Here is a 21,453-nt window from a genome sequence, read left to right as displayed (position 1 = left end):
CATCAGCGACTGTAAAGATTAAGGTTACATTGATGGTTTGTATACGAGTATATCTTATACTGAACATTATTCAGTAATTTTTGGACCACTTAAAAGTGCTCGCTGGAGATTTTCCTACAAGAGGAAATATGATATAAATTATAGAAGACTTTTTTTATTAGTGAGAGTGACAGGATACTACAGTAGATATGACATGAATATAAATCTATGAAAAATATGCTTTGGAATAAAAAAAAAATAATAAACTTGACTCCTTGTAATCAGGGAAGTTAAGAATGTCTCAGTATAGTTGGTGTTATAAAACAATATTTGTGCACTTATACTTTTATTTTAACATGTAAAGCGTTGTAAAAGTGGCGATGTTTATTTAACTTGGTTTGTTCGTGCATCAAGGCGCTCTTGCAGAAGATTTTGAACCCATTTGATTGGTATTAAATTGAGATATAGCTTCATATGTTACCACCTCCCTCAATGGATCTTCCCTGCACAGCGCTGACACATGAAACAAATCACTGTCAGACTTACAGACAGCCACTCATGAAGGGTGAATTTTGTTGTAAGAAGGGGGTTTAGATGTTGTACTTTGTGTTGGTAGGAGTAAATTATACTTTGGGACATATTCAGAGTAATATGATGGTCTTATTATATCCCCATCCAGGACATTAATTACTCCGCTAAGTTCTATAGAAATCGGTCTCGGTAGATTAAGTTTGACGTTGCTCCCTGGTATAACATATGCCCTTAGGTGTGTACATGTCGTGTTAATCTTCCCAGAAAATAATTAGTTGCTATTTGTTGCTATTTCTTGAGACATTAATATTTTCACCTATAGACACCATTGAGGCACATCGGTCAGGTTTATTGTGTTCACGTGCAAGATGACTGCACCTAAAACCGAGTATTATTGTTACATTTTTGGTCAAGTGGAACGACTGAAGGACAGCATAACCATCTTTGATTCATGTCCTGAGAGCATTCAGTCAGTGTCTTATTTGTTACTGATACTTTTTAAAACAGATATATTTACCCCGACTTATCAATCACGTTCAATCTATTGTGTTGCCAGATTATTTTCCTGTTGTAATTAAATTCGTCATTTACAGATATTTTATAAATAGGTAACAAAGTACAGTACTAATGACCAAATTTAGAGGTAATTGGCTCATATGTATACACAAAACAAGAGACCGATGCGCCACAATGGTCGGTGTGGGAACAATTCTAGAGAATAAATGACTTATCTCAAAAGGTAAGGAAAATTAGAAGGTAAGTTTTTGAAAATATGTTAAGAGACATAAATCTATTTGTGAGAAAAAAAAAAGTTACTACGTGGAACAATTCTTGACGGGGTCGATTAAGAGGATTTTTTTCCCGAGAGAAAAGTAAATGTCGTGGGAAAACTGTAGAGTATTGGTGTCATATTAATCTGGGATAAATTTCACAGTAGAATCGCTTTCACAAATATAGAGTGATTTGTAAGATGTGTCAACGCAGTACTGGAAAGGTTAGTGGAGTGATTTTGTATAATACGATAGAAAATGTGAATCTGTATTCCAGTTTAGCAGAAACGGTAAATATCAATATTATTTGAAATACTGTAATGGCGAAGGGGAGCCTTTAGTGCGCTACAATAGGGGAAATGTAAAACTTTAGGGTCACGTGAAGAAGAGACACCCTAACTTATATCATGTGGTAATTAAACACTCCATCACTTCCTTGGGGAAGTAGGTCAGGTTACGTCAGCGTTAGGTTACGTATTCACAAGGGGATATATATGCTTGGTTGTCTAAAGTTCAGGTCAACCTAACTTTATATTCAGCATTTTGATGTGTGTGTATTTCTGGGGATGACAATCGCAAATTCAGTTGCGTAGGTTGATGTGTATTGCTGGTGTAATGAAGGCATTAAAAGAAGCCAACTAGATGAACGTCAAGGAGGTTGTTGTGGAGGAGCAGCCCCATAGCAGACCATATTCTTATAAGGTAGTCAGAGAGAAGAAATAACAGCAAGTGACGGGAAATTGTTTGTCTTGATTTTGGGCGCCTTGGGCATAGAGAGTTAAATTTCACGAATCAAGGAATTTCATGAATCATATATGAACACACAACCCTACATCTTCGCCTTATTACAAATAGAAATATGGTTATATAATATTATTTACGCTGGTGGCAGCGAAACAATGCTAGACAATTAGTTAGATTGTTAAGAAACGCGTAATTGGTCTAAGAATTTCCTCCTTAGTCAGGCAGGCAGAACTTGCTACTCATTATTTAGGCCAATAAATGTTATACACGACTCTGGCACAATAGAATTAAAACACTTAACTGGTTGGATTCAATACACCTGTATCTATTAAAACAACATGAATTTCCACTTTACTAATTTATTGGAAAAATGCTCTCTCAAATTGCCTTTTTCCTCGTGTGCCCTGTAAATGTAAATTGCGCCACCACCAACGTGAATGGTTTAATAATGTAAATACAGCGGTAATGAGAACGTTTTCATAATGGAGATGGCCACTAATGAAAAAAGTCTCCTGTATCAGAATGGGACGATTACCCGCCAGTCGCGTTTTCTTTTCAATGAGATAAAAGTGGCTGAGTATTGACGCTGCTTCCTCGCTCATATTTTTTTCCTTTCAGTTTTGTTGCGTTTAATTGTGATGTTATCCTACTGCATATTTATGTGTTTTCTATTTTTGATATCGTGTAAATAGGAAAAATGTATAGTATAGGCCTACTGTATATAAACCCCAGAACTTTAATGTTAAGAGCAACAAAAAATACTCTACGTGTTATGTCGATGATAAACTATTTGCATTTGCTAACAACTCACTATAGAAAAAGATACCTTCACAGAACTGACATATTCCTTCATTCGTTCTGGTCTCTAGAAACCCCATTACTTATATAGTCACATATACTATTACATGTATACTCACACACACACACACATAGTTTTCTCTAGGTTTATGTGTCCAAGAGTCCAATAAGGTAATAACAGTGCCGAGTTATTCACCTCCTTAATCAACTCGATGATATAGCACGCCATAAATGCAGACAAAACTTCCTTCCAATGCAATAAACTTAAGTGAGTCTCCCTGGAAAAACTCTGTAAGGTCCTACGTCCAATAATGCCAAAGGATCAGAGTTTCATTGCCTGATATAGGAACATCGACTCTTGGGTATTCTACTGAAGAGGTAATTTGGGGAGATTTGTTGGGTTTTCCGTGATGAGCCACTTGGAGCCCCCTTGTTCTGCTACGTTTAAATTTCTTGATGCGAAGATCCTCCCTAACTTACGGCTCAGCACTAAATTAGGATTGTACACAGGCATCTTTTCTGGTCAAAGAGATCATATGTATTTTCGTAAAGAGGGTCTCGTGTGACTCTCAAATTGGGGTGGGGAGTGTAACTCAGATGCTGGCAAACGTACCGAAAGTTCATTACTTATTCAGGGAACATAGGCTTAATATTCTTAAACGAAAAGTGTGTGTGTGTGTGTGTGTGTACTTTGGGGTGTGTATGGGTGTGAGTGGGTTTAGTTTGGGGTGTATGCGTGTTTGTGATGCGTGTATTTGTTTGTATAAAAGACACACACACACATACACCCACACACACACACACACACACACACACACACCTACACACACACATACACACACACCTACACACACACACACACACACACACACACACACACACACACACACACACACCTACACACACACATATACACACACACACACACACATCTAAACACACACACACACACACACTCGCCACCTCCTGCCACCGGCAGCCCCCTACCCACCTCGCGCAGTCCGCCACTACAACAAAATTCAGCCCATAAGAGCCCCCGCACCGATAGATATAAGAATAGCACTATTCCATCTATTGTTAAAATAATAAACAGCTCCTGATTTATGTACTGTACAGCCCTGTAAATGTGTTCAACGCATATTATATCATTAAGTCTAAATCAAATGTAAGTCTGTATATTTTCAGCCACCGGCTGCAACTCTATTAATTAACCGTTTAGTATTATTATTACACACACACACACACACACACACACAGCCTGCCATGATTTACAGATTCATTATTTCAACGATTATTTTATTTCCCAAATACCAACACAATAGAAATCTTTTATACACACTGATCAATGTGTTATATAACCCATAACGTTAATATAATGATCTGGGATTGTGGAAGTGGGTCCCGTAGGATCAGTGTTAATATCGCACACTATAGACTAAGGCTTTGTTCGGTACTATTTGTCTGACACTGCACTTAACCGCCTTCACTTCTCCAACTGTAAAATTAGGCACCATTTACAGCTGGGTGGACTTAGGGAGCCGCGGACGCCGATCAGTTACTCTTACAAAAGAGGACGAGTACTGTAATTAATGTGAAAAAGGTTCAGAAGAATATCTGTTATATCCTCACGTGAAAAAGGAAAATTCGTAATGTCTAACATGTACTGTATATACAATACGTTAGTGTAAGCTTTCGAATAAATGTCTGTGAGTGTTCAACCCACTACCGGAGTCTCTGCAGCCAAACTCAGATGAGTTCTAAACTAACCACAGATATATTTGAAAATTCGTTCCCAATTTACTTCCTAACAGTGTTTACGGTGGACAACTTTGATTAATTGTCATCAATTTACCCGTTAACGAAATATAATATTTTCATTGTGTTAAGCATAAGTTTGTTTTATTGTGAACATATAATTACCATCTGTATCGAAATAACAGTATACGGTAATGTGTGTGTGTGTGTGTGTGTGTGTGTGTGTGTGTGTGTGTGTGTGTGTGTGTGTGTGTGTGTGTGTGTGTGTGTGTGTGTGTGTGTGTGTGTGTGTGTGTGTGTGTGTGTGTGTGTATATGTGTGTGTGTGTGTGAACGTATTAGTCTTATGAATAAAATACATTATTACATGATTATTATTTCTAGGTCCTAAAGAAATCTTGGAATGCGGGGAATAAATTTAAATACTTAAAATGCGAAATTAGCCTGGATGATTGAAGTGTCTTTCCGAGGAGTTGAGTTTGGGACGCTCAGATAAGGGAAGAAATCATCCGACCCTTGTCCCCACTTCCAGCAAACTTAAGACTTACCCAATTTAACTTTGTTATTGTCCACATTATTGCTTAAATAACACGCAAACTAAGGAAGAACTATTCTATAAATCAAGTCTTTGGATTTTCCTTAAATTTCAACGTCATATTTTTGCCACAGCCATTAATTAATGATAAGAGAAAAGGCGACTCATGTTGACTTTATATCTGTGTGAAATTTACCCGCGGTACACTGTGTCCCGCAGGGTGCTGGTGCGGGCGGTACACTGTGTCCTGCAAGGTGCTGGTGCGGTACACACTGTCGTGCAGGGTGCTGGTGCGGTACACAGTGTCGTGCAGGGTGCTGGTGCGGTACACAGTGTCGTGCAGGATGCTGGTGCGGTACACAGTGTCGTGCAGGGTGCTGGTGCGGTACACAGTGTCGTGCAGGGTGCTGGTGCGGTGCACAGTGTCGTGCAGGGTGCTGGGTGCGGAACACAGTGTCGTGCAGGGTGCTGGTGCGGTACACAGTGTCGTGCAGGGTGCGGTACACAGCAACCTGCAGGGTGCTGGTGCGCGTGTCCTGCAGAGTCCTGCGGTACACAATGTCCTGCATATGCTGGGATGCGGCACAGTATCGTGCAGGTGCTGGTGCACACAGTGTCGTGCAGGGCGCTGTGTGGTACACAGTGTCCTGCAGGGTGCTGGCGTGGTACATGTGTCCCGTAGAGTCCTGGTGCGGTACACAATGTCCTGCAGGCTGATGCGGTACACAGTGCGGTGGGTGCTGGTGCGGTACACAGTGTCGCAGGGTGCTGGTGCGGCACAGTGTCGTGCAGGGTGCTGGTGCGGTACACAGTGTCGTGCAGGGAAGTTGGTGCGGCACACTGTGTCCCTGCAGGTGCTGGTGCGGCACACACAGTGTCGTGCAGGGTGCTGGCGCGCACACAGTGTCCTGTGCAGGGTGCTGGTGCGGTACAGCAACCTGCAGGGTGCTGGTGCACACACAGTGTCCCGGTGCTGCGGTACACAGTGTCGTGCAGGGTGCTGGTGCGGCACACAGTGTCGTGCAGGGTGCTGGTGCTGTACACAGTGTCGTGCAGGGTGCTGGTGGTACACAGTGTCCTGCAGGGTGCTGGTGCAGTTCACAGTGTCCTGCAGGGTGCTGATGCGGTACACAGTGTCCTGCAGGGTGCTGGTGCGGCACGCAGTGTCCTGCAGGGTGCTGGTGAGGCACACAGTGCCTTGCAGGGTGCTGGTGGCACACAGGTAACCCGGCGGGCGCGGCGTGGTACACAGTAAAACGTGGTGGGTGCTGGTGCGGTACACAGTGTCGTGCAGGGTGCTGGTGCGGTACATTGGTGTCCTGCAGGGTACCGGTGCGGTACACAGTGTCCCGCATGTTGATGCGGCACATGGTGTCCCGCAGGGTGCTGGTGGCAGCCACAGTGTCGTGCAGGGTGCTGGTCCTGTACACAGTGTCGTGCAGGGTGCTGGTGCGGTACACAGTGTCGTGCAGGGTGCCGGGTGTGGCACATTGTGTCCTGCAGGGTGCTGGTGTGGTACACAGTGTCCTGCAAGGTGCTGATGCGGTACACAGTGTCCTGCAGGGTGCTGGTGCGGCACACAGTGTCCTGCAGGGTGCTGGTGCGGTACACAGTGTCGTGCAGGGTGCTGGTGCGGTACACAGTGTCGTGCAGGGTGCTGTTGCGGTACACAGTGTCCTGCAGGGTTCTGGTGCGGTACACAGTGTCCTGCAGGGTGCTGGTGAAACGCTGGTGTTGTGCCCTTATATTATTTGTAACCTATTTCTAGAACTATTGAAATGGATTCTCCTGGTCTATGTTGGCATTACTCCTCTCTATCTCTCTCGCTCTTTTACTTTGTTTGTGCAATACGTATATATATATATATATATATATATATATATATATATATATATATATATATATATATATATATATATATATATATATATTAAATGGGCCGTTATTTTTCTTTTCTGATTTTTTGTCTACATTTTCATCTGACTACGAATGATAAGAACAATTCTTAGGTATATACAAACTTTATGCCAACCCAAACTATGGAACCCGTCGATGAACAACTTATTGACTAAACTCAGTATAACTTTCAGGTTTATTGAAAGTTTTTCTCGTTCACAATGAAAGTGTTGTCCATGGGATTAACGGATATAAAGTGTATGGGCGGTGTGAACATAGCATACTGCATACTAAGCCTTTGGTACAAAAGATGGCAGCGTGGCCGGCACTACTCTCTGCCGTGTTTCACTTCATCCTCTGTATTGTTAGGTACACGTTCTGAAACTGAGGTGACTGGGGGCGTCATACTCAGTGGCCTGCGGCAGTTACAGTTATAATTATGAAATGTTCTAAATACCACTGAGAGAGAGAGAGAGAGAGAGAGAGAGAGAGAGAGAGAGAGAGAGAGAGAGAGAGAGAGAGAGAGAGAGAACGAAAGGAAATAAATTATATTTAGTTGAATTAATGTGAAGAGAAACATTCATTTTTTTTAACAGAAACATATAATCTGGCTAAGTAAACGTCTGTTTTTTATAAATTATTATTTTGTCTTAAAAGCGACAAGACACGTACGCTAGGCATCACCTGAGTGGTGAGCTGCAGGTACCAGCATAAACTGTCCTGTGATGTTACTTACGAGGTAATTAAGGAATGAAGATGTATGTGGTGTTTATCCCGTGTGTTCGTCCGCCAGAGACAACTCACATTACTCACTCACACACGCAAATATCCAGAGAGGGTTTTCACCTTGTACGTCCCGTCTGTTTCCCATGGAACGTTGTGCCTGTTGTAATTTTTTGCTCTTTTCGTCTTGTCTGGATATTTGTAGTCTTGTTTGTGTGTGTGTGTGTGTTTGTGTGTGTGTGTGTGTGTGTGTGTGTGTGTGTGTGTGTGTGTGTTTGTGTGTGTGTGTGTGTTTGTCTTCGTCTGTCTTGTTATTTGTTCTTTACTGTGTCTAATTATGTTAATCCTCTCACTCTCTCTTTCTCTGTGTGTCTGTTTTTTCTCTCTGTCTTTTTTTATGTTTTCGTTGCTTCTCTTTCTATACCCCTTCCCTGCCCACCGGACCAACGCCATTCTTTCATGCCAATAAATATTTCCTTCCTACCCAACAGATCCATATCTTCCTTCCCTTCCCTTCCCTTACGCTGTTCAAATTGCCATGCGCTTAAACTATCACTTTTACAAGACGAGCAGCACTTTAGTTGAACTTTTGGGTTGCCCCCTTGACTATCCATCACGGGGATAGGGGGAGAGAGAGCGATGGGAAGGGTGGGAAGGGGAGGACAAGGAGGGGTGGGAGGGGAGAGACGGGGAGGGTGGAGGGGAGTGAAGGGTAAGGGGTGGGAGAGGGAATGATGGGGAAAGAGGGAGGAAGTGAGGGGGGGTGGGAGCCGGGAGTGACGGGGTGACGAGAGGAGGTTGGGGAAGGGGTGGGGAGGGGAATAATGGGGAGGATGGGAGGGGGAAGTGACGGGGGGAGGGGTGGGGAGGTGGAGGATGGGTGGCGGGGAGGAGGAATGATGGGGAAGGGTGGGAGGAGGAATGATGGGGAAGGGTGGGAGGAGGAATGATGGGGAAGGGTGGGAGGGGAGTGACGGGGAGGGTGGGAGCCGGGGAGTGATGGGGGAGGGGAAGGTGGAAGATGGATGGTCCCTCTGCTTGGGGAGCGAGGAAGAGATTATCTTGACGTCTTTGTATGCTAGCACGCGTATAATAGCGGAACAAATTATGCCCTGCAGGAACGCCAACATCTGCGTAATGCCTGAGCCTCCGTACGAAGAATAATGCCGGGCGTAGATCAAGGTAAGTTAAGTAGTTCTGCCACTTAAGGCGACGGAGGTGTAGCGAGGGAGGGTGGGAGGGTGAGGTGGGAGGGGAGAGGATGATACTGGGGGTTTGGGGACTTGGGGAGCTGTCGAGTGCTAATGACGTCACTGTAAAACACTTGTTAAGGTAATATGTTAATAAATGACGATTGTGGTGATGGGTTAACTCTAGTCCCCCTGTCTCCCGCAAAATAATAATAATAATAATAATAATAATAATAATAATAATAATAATAATAATAATAATAATAATAATAATAATAATAATAATAATAATAATAGTAATAATAATAATAATAATAATAATAATAATAAATAATAAAAGCCTAGTGCAGTAGGATCATCGCCAGACTGGAAATGAATTAACATCAAACGAGGAGATTTAACTTTTTATCGGGACGGATTTCCAATTTACAGTTTTTTCCCGTGAGTAAATTACATAAATCATTACGTCGCACTTATACTGAGCACTTTATGGTTTGCTAATATCGTTCCATTATTGTAAATTAGGGCACGGATTATTACTGGCTAAAGACAGGTAGAGGTGTGGGGATCTATGTCACTCGTTGTCTGTCTTTCACACTTGTTATAGCCAACCACGGTTCTGTGTGTGGGGAGAGAAATACCTGTGTGTTGAGTCGTTTATCATTGGCTTTCTTTGTCTGTGCGTTACGTCGTTAGCTGTTATCTCTCTATTTATTGTTTGTGTTTTTGCGTTTCTGGTGCAGAGCGTATCAGGATTTATTATATAATTTTCTATTTATGAATGACGATATTTATTTGTTTGTTTAATATTTTCTTATTCCTTTATTAATGGTGAGTTTTAATTACCTATAGTATATATAAATACAAGAGATATAACGACTAGAAACGTATTAGTAAAAAAATATTGAAATGTATTTGCCCGATACGATAATTTTTACGTCATGTGAAGACATTTTTGGTTTAAATTAATTGAGGTAAAAAAATTATGAACACGACTATAGGACACGAGAGTGATGTATGTAAGCAACATCGTCATCACAGTTAATATTGTTTATGTTAATAGGTGGTTTGGTATACAAGGGTGACTAGAAACTGATTCTATAATCAGTTTCTCAGTGTGGTCAAGAGGATGGTTGGTTCTCACAGAGCAAAAAGTGTCATTGAATGCTTAAGCCAGTGAGTCAGATAGTCGGTCAGTCAGTTAGTTGAGAAACAATTTATTTAAATATCTGATGAAGAAACATAATGAGACGTGCCTGAAGAAAACATTAAGATTGTTATAAACTTGAATCAATAATCTGAGATGATAAAAATTACATAACATACAAAAAAGATAAGATTATATATATATATATATATATATATATTTATATATCGGAACTTTCATGAGATCAAAAAGTGTGTAAGAAAAACCTGGAGTAAGTTCAGACAGCAGGTTAACTACCTCTGTGGATGGCTGCAGGAAACAGTTGTGTTCAGCATAGTCTCTGATTTATATATAACTTGTACAGTATAACAAATATACGTGTGTAACAAAAAACTGCAGGGCACACACACACACACACACACACACACACACACACACACTACACTACGTGTCTGCTGTTCAACACCTCAGCTCACATGATCTACGTGTGTAAACATTAATCTGTATGTTCACTGTATGTTCCTTCACCTTTCTCTAATGAAGGCTTTTGTTAAACCACCAATGTATGTAATAAGTCATTCATGTCCAATGTATATTTTCAGCCTTCGGGCTGCAAACGTTTTCAGTAAACCGTTTATTATTATTATTATTATTATTATTAATATTATTATTATTATTATTATTATTATTATTATTATTATTATTATTATTATTATTATTATTATTATTAATATTATTATTATTATTATTATTATTATTATTATTATTATTATTATTATTATTATTATTATTACACACACACACACACACACACACACACACCATATTTTATTAATATTTATATACATATTAACATTTTTGTCAAACAAATTAAATGCATCCCATTATGTTTACAAGGAAGAGAAACAACAACTAAAATCACAAAAGCTTATGACTCTTGACACCAGGAAACAATGGTCGTGATACAATTATTCTGAGTGATGTCATGCAAACTAACTTGAGAAATGTCCCTTGTTGGTTTAGCTGATTCAGGGAGATTAGGCTGTAATAATCCTTGTGTTTGTTATGAATGAGTTCTTTTTCTTGTACAGTTTATGTTATTTTCTCCCCTCGGCGCTGCTACTCTGCTTTATCTACCCTAAAGAGTGTTATCTTTTGGTTCTGTCTGTTATTCAGTTTTCATTAATAATTTGTTGCTGCAACTCTTGATAGTTCTGAAGTCCAGTTTGTTTATATGTATGTGTGTTGCAGTAATAATGACTCACTTTAGAAATTTCTCAAATATTATTTTTTTGTCTGTCTATCTGTCTGTTTAACTTTCTTTCTTTCTTTCTTTCTTTCTTTCTTTCTTTCTTTCTTTCTTTCTTTCTTTCTTTCTTTCTCTCTTTCTTTCTTTCTTTCTTTCTTTCTTTCTTTCTTTCTTTCTTTCTATTGTGTTTACATTTATTACATGATTAGTAGTGACCTTTACAAGTATCAACTGTGTTTAGAGTAAATATTTTCACATTAAAATTCTAATTAGCCTCAATTGAATGGCATTAATTAAAGCTACATTCATAACAATTAACGTAAATATCAACAGTAACACAAAAAGATATTGACTTAATTGCCTATTTGTGTTTCAGTTAGAGACTTAAGTACTCAATACTAAGAACTTAAAAGAAAAGTAAGAAAAAACCTGAATATTCTCCCCAACTAAAATTTATACAAAATACTGTAGCTTGCTCTTGGCTCTAATTTATATAATGCAGTAACAGATGAATACTAGAAGAACCCGAAAAAGACCCTAAAAGAGAATTCAGTAATGATATAAAATATTTTCCCCAACACAAATGTTTACTTACAAAGAACTGAAACTTTTGTCTAAGTTCGAAATTATAGAATATCATCTTCTCTCCCCCAGGCATGTTTTATGGGACGAGACTCACCAGAGGCTCTGTGGGTCTTTAGTTCGGGTTTAGTTTGTGGCAGAGATGAGGCCGTGGGATGTATGTTGTCTTCCGTACAGTAAGCTGAGGGACGAGAAACAGTCACCTTAGCTTATCGGGGAGGATGAGTTATTGAGAGGTTTTATGGGGATATATTGTCCTGTGTTTTTGTACAGCCGCTGACGACCTGAGGCTGGAGTAGACCTCACCGAGATCTCTCCCCGTAGTGGAGTATTTGTGGTCGGCACCAAGCTAGAGAGAAGTTTGAATGACTCTTATATATGAAAATGATCTAGATGGATAATAGCTGGTCTGACCCAGGATGATAGTTTTTTCTTTCTTTTTTCTTTTGTATATAACGGGTCATTAACCCCACATCTTTAATAACGACCCGTTTGTTATTAGTAAATATAACAATCAGTGTTAAAAATTTCCCGAGAAATGGGTTTCGTACTTTAATAATATTAACCTGGGCATCGAATGCTTATTTACCTGAACGATTAAAATTACGGGAAAAACAATGAAGAGTATAATCATTGTCCAACACGATAACACAGCAGCGCGTATTTACCTGTAAGAACATAATACTCTTGGACAGTGTAATGGGAGCATCCTCCTCGCCGTGTTTTCAAGAATGCTTGCATGGAAGTCTTTTAATTACCTGAATTTCTCACTTGTGAAGGAGAGGCAAAGAGTACTTCCTTACGCTAATCATATCCAATTAGCATTTAAATGAGAATGTCAAGTATTACCCTCTAAGAGAATGTTTTCCTTTCCTGTAACTGCGTCGTGATCTCGCTTTTGTGTTTCCCACAGGCGACCCTTGACACAGGACTCCACACAACCTGTCTGTCTTCCTTTGAATCTTGTTTTCGTAGTTTGTCCCCAAGATTCTCCCCAGAGTTTAGTTTCTCCCGCCGTGGAATCTTTGCTTAATTATTTTTCGTGTTCTCGCCGAGGACTGTCTTCCCTATATGGTTTCATAAATGTTCACTATCTAGTTTAAAGACAATGTTTAATTTTAATGATTAAGTGTACAGTACTTCAAGATAGTTGTGATCGTTATCTTGAGTTCTCTTGGAAATTTCATTAAAATATTCTTGATACCTAAGCCTTGTTGTGTTACCTCTCAGCCCCTCGAGTATGATAACTGAACCTCCCGGGTATAAAATTTTATCTTATTCTAGCGGAAGAGGTCATCATATTCAAAGGGTTAATCTTCATTATCTAATTGCCTTTATTTGAATTTAGAGATGACCGTCAATCTAGCTATAATGACCTGCGTCACTATGGGCAGAGATATTTCCTGCTGCCTCAGAGGACGGGCACACAGCCTTTAGGTTGAGAACACTTTATATGTCGGTTTTCTGGTCTACAACAGTTAATTTGGTGGTGACAATCGTGTTCTAGTGTTAATCAAGGAACCGTGAAACTGTGTAACTAGAGGCTTTATGTCGGAAAAAACTAAAGGGAAAGATCAATTTAAAATTTGTCCAAAAACGACCATATCTTAGAGGCCAATTGAGCTATTTTAATGGGTTAAGGTTGTGACATGACGATCTTTTAATGTTTATATAGATTAATTTAGAAAAGGTTCTTAAGTGGTTCAATCTGACGCCATCCCCTCCTCCGACGTTTTAAAGGGTTAACAATACATATTGTAACCTTTACGAGGACAAAAAACTGAACAGGTCACTTGGGTAATATGACCATTTTGGCGTAAGTAGGTCCATAAATATTTGAGTTTAATCAGGTCGCCGGACTTGTTTAAGACGGTGAAATAAGAATCTGGTATTAAAAAAGTTTACGTTGTTTTATGTAACTCCTAAGTAAGTATGTATTTCTGAGCATCATTAAGTTTTGGTACCAAATATACTTACTTTGTGTTTGGGTCTAGATACAAAAATGTCCTTAATTTCAAGATCACGAACCTGTATAATGTTTATCTGATATATTGTATCCGCTGCTACGTTATGTATCCTCTTGTAGGTAGCTGACATAAAAAGTTTGTGGGTTAAGTTTGCAAAACCCAAATGGTCTTTTCTCCTTTTATTAATGAAAATATACTGTGCACCATAATAATGAGAATACCTTATTTAACGCTGTAAGCTGTGAGTGTAGGCTGAGGACGGAGCTTAACTGGGCTAAGCTTAAGTGATAACTGGCCGAGGAGCGGCTTCAAGAAGCTTGATCAGCATCCCAAGTGAAGCTTCTCTGCCAGTAGAAATTTCGTAGTCACATGTCACATGAGTGACCCTCACTAGCTCATGGAAAATTATGGGGAGGGGGGAGGGTAATTATATAACCCAAATGTAGTAACCCATATTTATATCAGTGCTACTGTTTAATAGACTGTGGCTAATGCAATACTAAGTAAAAGTTTCTAAAATATTAATAAGTTTATTTTATACACACGGATATACTGTATATGACTTAATCCGTGCTTTTCATAGGTAATGCTGAAGAAAAAAATATGGAATGTATTTTTTATACATTTATATCTATGTATACTACGTAATGAATTAAATTCCCCACCAACATATGTAATTAAAATTCAGGAGTCAGTGGCATGAAAATATATCAAGATACAATAGTTGTATTTTCAGTATGACTGTTAACATTTAAGGGCTCGTCCCACGTCTCTCCCACACAATTCTGTCAACAAGTCTCCCACGCACCTCCTCCCACTCCATCCCCAGATACCCTTTTCAATACTTTTCACTCACGCACTTTTATGTCATTGCCCCTTCCCACGCTAATTCCACACACTCTGTCTTCCCCACACACCTCCCTCCACTTACTCCGCCCCACGTTTCTCCCCTCATACACACCTCCGTCAATATGTCCCCACCAACCCCCTCCCAACACCCCTCTAACGGCGGTAGGATTGGTGCCAATAAGTAGTGCCCATTAGTAGGATTTCCACGGGATTACTAAGGGCTGGCTCCCAGTCAGAATTCACTCTGGATTTTGAGACGCCTGCCACTTTGATTATCCCTCGACAAATCCATCATCTGCCGGTCCAGGATTTCTCTAGCCTAGGTAATTAAGTCCTTCCACGTAGGGAAAACACACTGAGCAGCAGAGTTATTGCAACACTGTGCCACGTTTGAAGTGTGTGTGTGTGTGTGTGTGTGTGTGTGTGTGTGTGTGTGTGTGTGTGTGTGTGTGTGTGCTGTTATTACGTTCAAATGTGTTTCACGATATTCTTTATGAAGATATTTACGATCTTCACTCAAACGACGACCTTCCCCCACATACAGTCATCATTCTTCTATAATTCAACGCCTCTTTTATCACTTATCTTCTTCCCTTTGATTTTATGTCTTTCTTGGGAAATTTATCTCTTCCTGTGGCCATTAATGTTTCCTTAACACCTTAATGTTCTCCCTCAGTAACACACGTCTTCCTTTGGATTCACTTGTCCTAAAACACATTAGAAAATTCCCTTGTATATTTTTAGGATTCTTTTTGGGTTCGATTTCCGACTGAAGTGGAGGCTTAGGTTCCCTGCTGCTCCACTAGCCCTTCGTACACTAAACAAATAAATGAGCGCACTATCGGGTACACTGGCCGATGGTGAAACAGCCCCACGCGGGACTAGTGCCTGCTGTGTGGGTCGGGTAACATAACTTGACGGCCATCCTGTTGCACCACACCAGATGAAGAATTGCATCAATGGAAATAGAATTATCATAGAGATAGGCTTGTACGAATATATATATATATATATATATATATATATATATATATATATATATATATATATATATATATATATATATATATATATATATATATATATATATATATATATATATATATATATATATATGTGTGTGTGTGTGTGTGTGTGTGTGTGTACAAATGTAGTTTGCACGTTCGTGACTAAAATAACACCACCACCACTCTTGACCAAGCTATACCTCCACTACTACCACTTTTCCCCATACTATCACCACTACCACCACTCTTGGGTAGGTTAATAGCAGAAAATAAGCACCAGTAGTAGTAGCACGTGGAGCAGTGGTGGGGGAAGTAAAAGGCCGCGTCAGAAACACACGTCTTATAAAAGATGAAGAGTGTCGGCCCAAAATGGCGGTGACAAGTGGTTTTAGAAAGGCGGCGTGGGGACCAGGGAGATGGGTGTAGGTTTAACCTGAATCCGAAACAAGAGAATTCTGAGTTGGGGTTTTTGTTAGCTTAAAGAGAAAGGGAACAGAACATTTACTTGGGTTCTAATTCAAAGGGGAAGGGTTCTGAGATGGGGATTATCCCAGAAAGAAAAGATAAATAGCGAATACTCACTTTCATTCTTCACCGGATGTGCTTTGTGCTCAGTTCTGTTCCGAAAGGAGAGAGAGAGAGAGAGAGAGAGAGAGAGAGAGAGAGAGAGAGAGAGAGTAATTATGTCATGGAGGGGAAGAAACGTTATGGAGGGAGGTAGGTTGAGGGAGCGAGTGTTAGGGAGCAAGTATGGGAAGGTAGTATAATGGTGAGAATGTTATAGTCTGAGTGGGACTACTGTAGGTGTTGGGGAGAGAACTTGGGGAAGGAATGTGAAAGATTGGGCGTTGCGGCAGAGTGTGAAGGAGGGAGTGTGGGGGTGAGAGTGTGAGAAGGACCCAGGTGTGGGGGGTGAGTGTGGGGTGTGGGGGTGGAAGTGTGTGAAGGAGGCGTGTGGGGGTTGAGTGTGGGGAGAGTGTGGGGGTTGAGTGTGGGAGGGAGTGTGGGGGTGAGTGTGGGGAGGGAGTGTGGGGGTTGAGTGTGAGAGGGACTATGGGGGTTGGTGTGGGAGAGTGTGGGGGGGTGAGTGTGGAGTCAATGGGGGGTGAGTGTGAAGGAGTGTGGGGGTTGAGTGTGAAAGGAGTGTGGGGGGTGAGAGTGTGAAGGAGGAGTGTGGGGGGGTGAGTGTGAGAGGGAGTGTGGGGTTGAGTGTGAAGGAGGGGCTGTGGGGGGTTGAGTGTGAGGGTGTGGGGGTTGAGGTGGAAGGAGGGTGTGGGGGGGGGTGTGGGGAGGGGTGTGGGGGGGGTGAGTGTGGGGAGGGTGTGGGGGAGAGTGTGAAGGGAGAGAGGGTGTGGGGGGCGAGTGTGAAGGAGGGAGTGTGGGGGGTGAGTGTGAAGGACGGAATGTGGGGGGTTGAGTGTGAAGGAGGGACTGTGGGGGGTTGATTGTGAAGTTAGGGAGTGTGGGGGAGTGAGTGTGAAGGAGGGAGTGTAAGGAAGAGGAAAAGAATATTAAAGGGAAGGAGGCGACGGTATGATTGAGGAGTCTACAGACCATAAGAGGATAAGGACAGGCTGTCAGGCAAACTGAGGATGGCATCTTATGTGCGTATGTTACGTGATATATTCAGGAACAGCTTGAATCTGGTGGAGACCTGATTCAGAGGAACTGGATACGAGAGTGAGACTCAGAAAGAAAATGTGTGTGTGTCAGAGAGAGAGAAGGGCAGTGTGTGTTTTGAGGAGAGACAGTGAGTACTCGTAGGAAGAGCGAGGGAGGTAGAGAACGAACGCAAACAAGCAAGAGATATAAACAGAGAGAAAGAGAGTGAGTGAGGAGGGGAGCTCGACAAGAGGCACTAAACGAAGGTGTCTCCGGAAATGGTCCTAATGCCTTTTGTTATTATCGTGACACTTGGAGAGGTTTAGAGTAGGCGGGGTGAGTGACGCGGGAGAGGACTGCTGCTCCCTTTCCACACTTCTGCAAAAAAGCTCCAGTCTTCTTCGGTGAGTTTATAACGAAGGAATTTTTGCAATGTTGTATATTTCAGCACCATTTTATATGTATATATACGAATAACAGTAATTGTTTTCTGGATGCCGTAAGTATTATTCTTTATTTAATTTCCCCCTTAGTAGAGTTATTTGTGTTGTATGTGTTTTTGAATGCGTGTAAAATCAGTAGGAAGGGAAGACAGGTGGGAGTGTGTGGTGTTGTGTGGCGTGTCAGTCAACACTGAGATGTGGACATGGGAATGACTCATATGTGCTTAATATTATTTTGCCTTCATTTATATTTTTACTTTTCATTTAATCGTATTCATTAATTTTCTTTAGTTTTATAATTATTTAATCTTCCTAATTTATATTTTTATTACCTTTTGCTTACCTTTTAAATATGAAGTTGAAATACTTGATTTTAGATACTTATTAATGAAGAGTTACAAGAACTGATGAAGTGAAAATGAAAACGAAAAGACATAGAAAAGGAAAGGAGAGGAAGAAAGGGCAAGGAAAGACCTAGAAGAGGTGATAAGACAAGAGTGAGAGAAGGTGCGAGTGAGAGAGGTGTGTGAGGGGTGCGTCAAGGTCCAGTGATGGTAAGGGATTAGGCTACATGGGGCACCTTAATCTAGAATGGAAAACAGAGATATTATAGGTTATGTGTAAAGTATTAAGACCACATATCACTCCGTGTTCTTTTTGTCTTTTAGCAAAATTACCAAAAAAATAAAAACATCCTTCACAAATAAAATATAATCTGCTTTATATTTATATCACTGTACATCTCATTGAAGTATTATTCAATACTCGTCTGGTCATTAGTGTATAGTAAGGTCGATAATATGACATGGTTTATATTACGTTGGTGAAAATGTGGAGTATTCTTAAGAACCGAGACGTTAATATACATTATATACAGTATGTTATATTTCTCTTGGCATTCCTCGTTAGTGTGCAAACATGAGAAACACCGGTGAAAAGATCCTTCTCTTTTGATAAAATCCTAATGAGCTTTCCCAGTCATGCACGTGAATATGATTTGAAAATTAAAAAAGTTTCAGCTAATCTTGGGAGATGACTGTAAGATGATTGTGTTTGCATATCTTAAGAGTAATTCGTTTTATTTGTTACGATCTTTACCAGACTCAACAGTCACCACAATAATGACAGTCTTTACCAATCTTAAGAGGGATTTAGCGTAATAATATTGAGACCAAATTTATTGGAGAGTTCCTTGCGAGCCTTATTTATCATGCGCCAATAATAATCCCTAATATAAGTCATACCTCCTACGTCCACGTTTCGTCTGTCTTATATCTCACGCATCCTATACCTCGTGCGTCCTATATCTCACGCATCCTATACCTCGTGCGTCCTATATCTCACGCATCCTATACCTCATGCGTCTTATGTCTCACATATCTCACGCATCCTATACCTCGTGCGTCCTATATCTCACGCATCCTATACCTCGTTGCGTCCTATATCTCACGCATCCTATACCTCGTGTTTCCTATATCTCACATATCTCATATATCCTATACCTCATGCGTCCCATATCTCACGAGTCCTATACCTCGCGTGTGGCCTCCAGACTCTGACGTTTGATGACCTCTACGTAAAGGAGTCCTTGAGAGGGCGGGCGGTGGAGACGCTCACACTTGTACACTCTTATGTCAGACAACTGTTGAAGTGGAAGACACTAAACCCGTTTCCTCACTCATCATTATTAAACCAGACATCGGTGAGATAATCCCAACGTACTGAAGGTTATATTAATGGGGTACGATATATCCGACGTGTCTGTGATATATCCTTCGTGCCTTGTGTATATCTAACGGGAGTGAGGTATACTTGACGTGGCTGAAGTATATCTCCACCAGGCAGTGATCAACACCGCCTTCATTAACTCGTTCAATAAATAATAAATATGAAATGTGTCAGATTCAGTGACTTTTAATTACAAAGCTTCGTGATTAACCATTCATGGCCGCGAAAATTGTTTATTTGTTGGTCGTGCACACACCTACAGTGACATAGTCGTGAAAAATATGAAGTGTTTCAAAATGCGCATCATCATCATTATCATCACCATCATCATCATCATCATCATCATCATCACCATCATCATCATCATCATCATCATCATCATCATCATCATCATCATCATCACCTTTATTATTTGGTCATCAATATTATCGTCATCATCATCATCATCATTATCATCATCATCATCATCATCATCATCATCATCATTATCATCATCATTGTCATGGGATATAGTAGGGAGATGAATTTAAAGTTTCTTATCAGTTTCTTATTGTTTACAGCATCATCCTTGTTATGTTTTCATCTTCCATACATTAAAAATTCCAAGTTATTAACACATAACACCTGTTGCCTTCTGTCATCAGCATTTATCAAGTAAAGGTAATGACTATTTTTAACTGTGAAATACTATAGTAAGTGAGATTATAACTTTATTCGTATCATGAAAAAATACCTAAATCAAATATTTATATTGTACAGTATATTACAGTCATAGAATGGAGGCGTTACAGTATATAATATAAGTTAATTAATTTCAGCTATCCGTCCACCACGAGATCAAAAGTTACAATGCTTCCTCAGAGCACTGTTCATAACAACAAATAAAAGCTGAAGTATTTAAATGAGAATCAACATTTACAGTACCAACAAAGGGTAGTGAACACTGTCTTAATATGTCACCGTAGTTGAAACTTCAGCATAATTATATTCCTTTGTTATAAACAGAGCATCAATATATAGCCGTGGTTACAGTCCTCTTATATCAACACAGCTTAGTCTTAGCATGTTATTTACGGTGCCATAGTGTACAGGTTCATTCCTTACAGGTAACCAATACTTCACATATAATCATTGCGACAGCCTTAATATTATGCAACCAACCGCTGGTACAGTAAGGTGAATTGATAACATCTTATCATTACTTCCAATTTCATTGATGATAAAGTCATTATGGATCTGAAATTACTGTTCCCTTAAGTAAGTTTATTAAGATGATAAACATTTGGATTTATATTAAATGCGAAATAAATACGCTTGCTCATTTAACGCCATAAATTGTCAGGAGCGACGATACGCATGTTATTAAAAAAAATACTATTGGATTCCAGTAAATATTAGTACTGTTTAGTTTCAGTTGTTTGAAAGCATATTAAATAATTTCCAAAGCTGTGTTAACACTCGGGAACGAATAAAACAAATCCAACATAAACTACAAAAGATTTGTAAATATCAATCATTTTCAATAGTGTCCAATAAATTCCAGTAATTCCTAATATTTCACAATGAGCGCACATGAATTTCAACAACGACTGTAAATTCCATCAAAACGATAATAAATATGTACAGAGGGAGGCTCTGGCCCGCGCCTGGTACAAGTCATGTTAACCATCGCAGCCACAGATGATCAACAGCTCTGGAAACACCATAAAGTATAATAATCATCTTTACTGACTACATACACACAAACCATAACACACAAGTAAACTAAACAAAATATTACCAAACTTTATTAATCATAATAATTTTATTTTTTCTTCAAAATCTCCTACCTTTCACTTCTTTACACACAAGTTCTTTGTATTATTTATCTGATATTAGAATAATGAATTATGATAATGATGTTATTGGTAAAGCCAAAATTTTTAACAATTATTATTATTATTATTATTATTATTATTA

General features: G+C 40.0%; 1 protein-coding gene across 1 annotated transcript in view; it reads right to left on the bottom strand.

Annotated features, from left to right (window-relative positions):
• The window catches only part of LOC121877288 (mucin-5AC-like), a 104,829-nt gene that overhangs the window by 15,502 nt on the left and 67,874 nt on the right, over positions 1 to 21,453 (bottom strand). Inside the window, exons 6-7 of the mRNA XM_042382966.1 lie at positions 6,601 to 6,839; positions 5,308 to 6,430 (exon numbers count right to left, since the gene is read on the bottom strand). Of these exons, the coding sequence (XP_042238900.1) occupies positions 5,308 to 6,430; positions 6,601 to 6,839 (1,362 nt within the window). The remainder of the gene's footprint in view (positions 1 to 5,307; positions 6,431 to 6,600; positions 6,840 to 21,453) is intronic.

Source organism: Homarus americanus, unplaced genomic scaffold (genome assembly GCF_018991925.1).
Source record: "Homarus americanus isolate GMGI-L3 unplaced genomic scaffold, GMGI_Hamer_2.0 scaffold367, whole genome shotgun sequence".
NCBI classification, from domain to species: domain Eukaryota; kingdom Metazoa; phylum Arthropoda; class Malacostraca; order Decapoda; family Nephropidae; genus Homarus; species Homarus americanus.
This window is presented reverse-complemented; position numbering and strand designations above follow the sequence as displayed.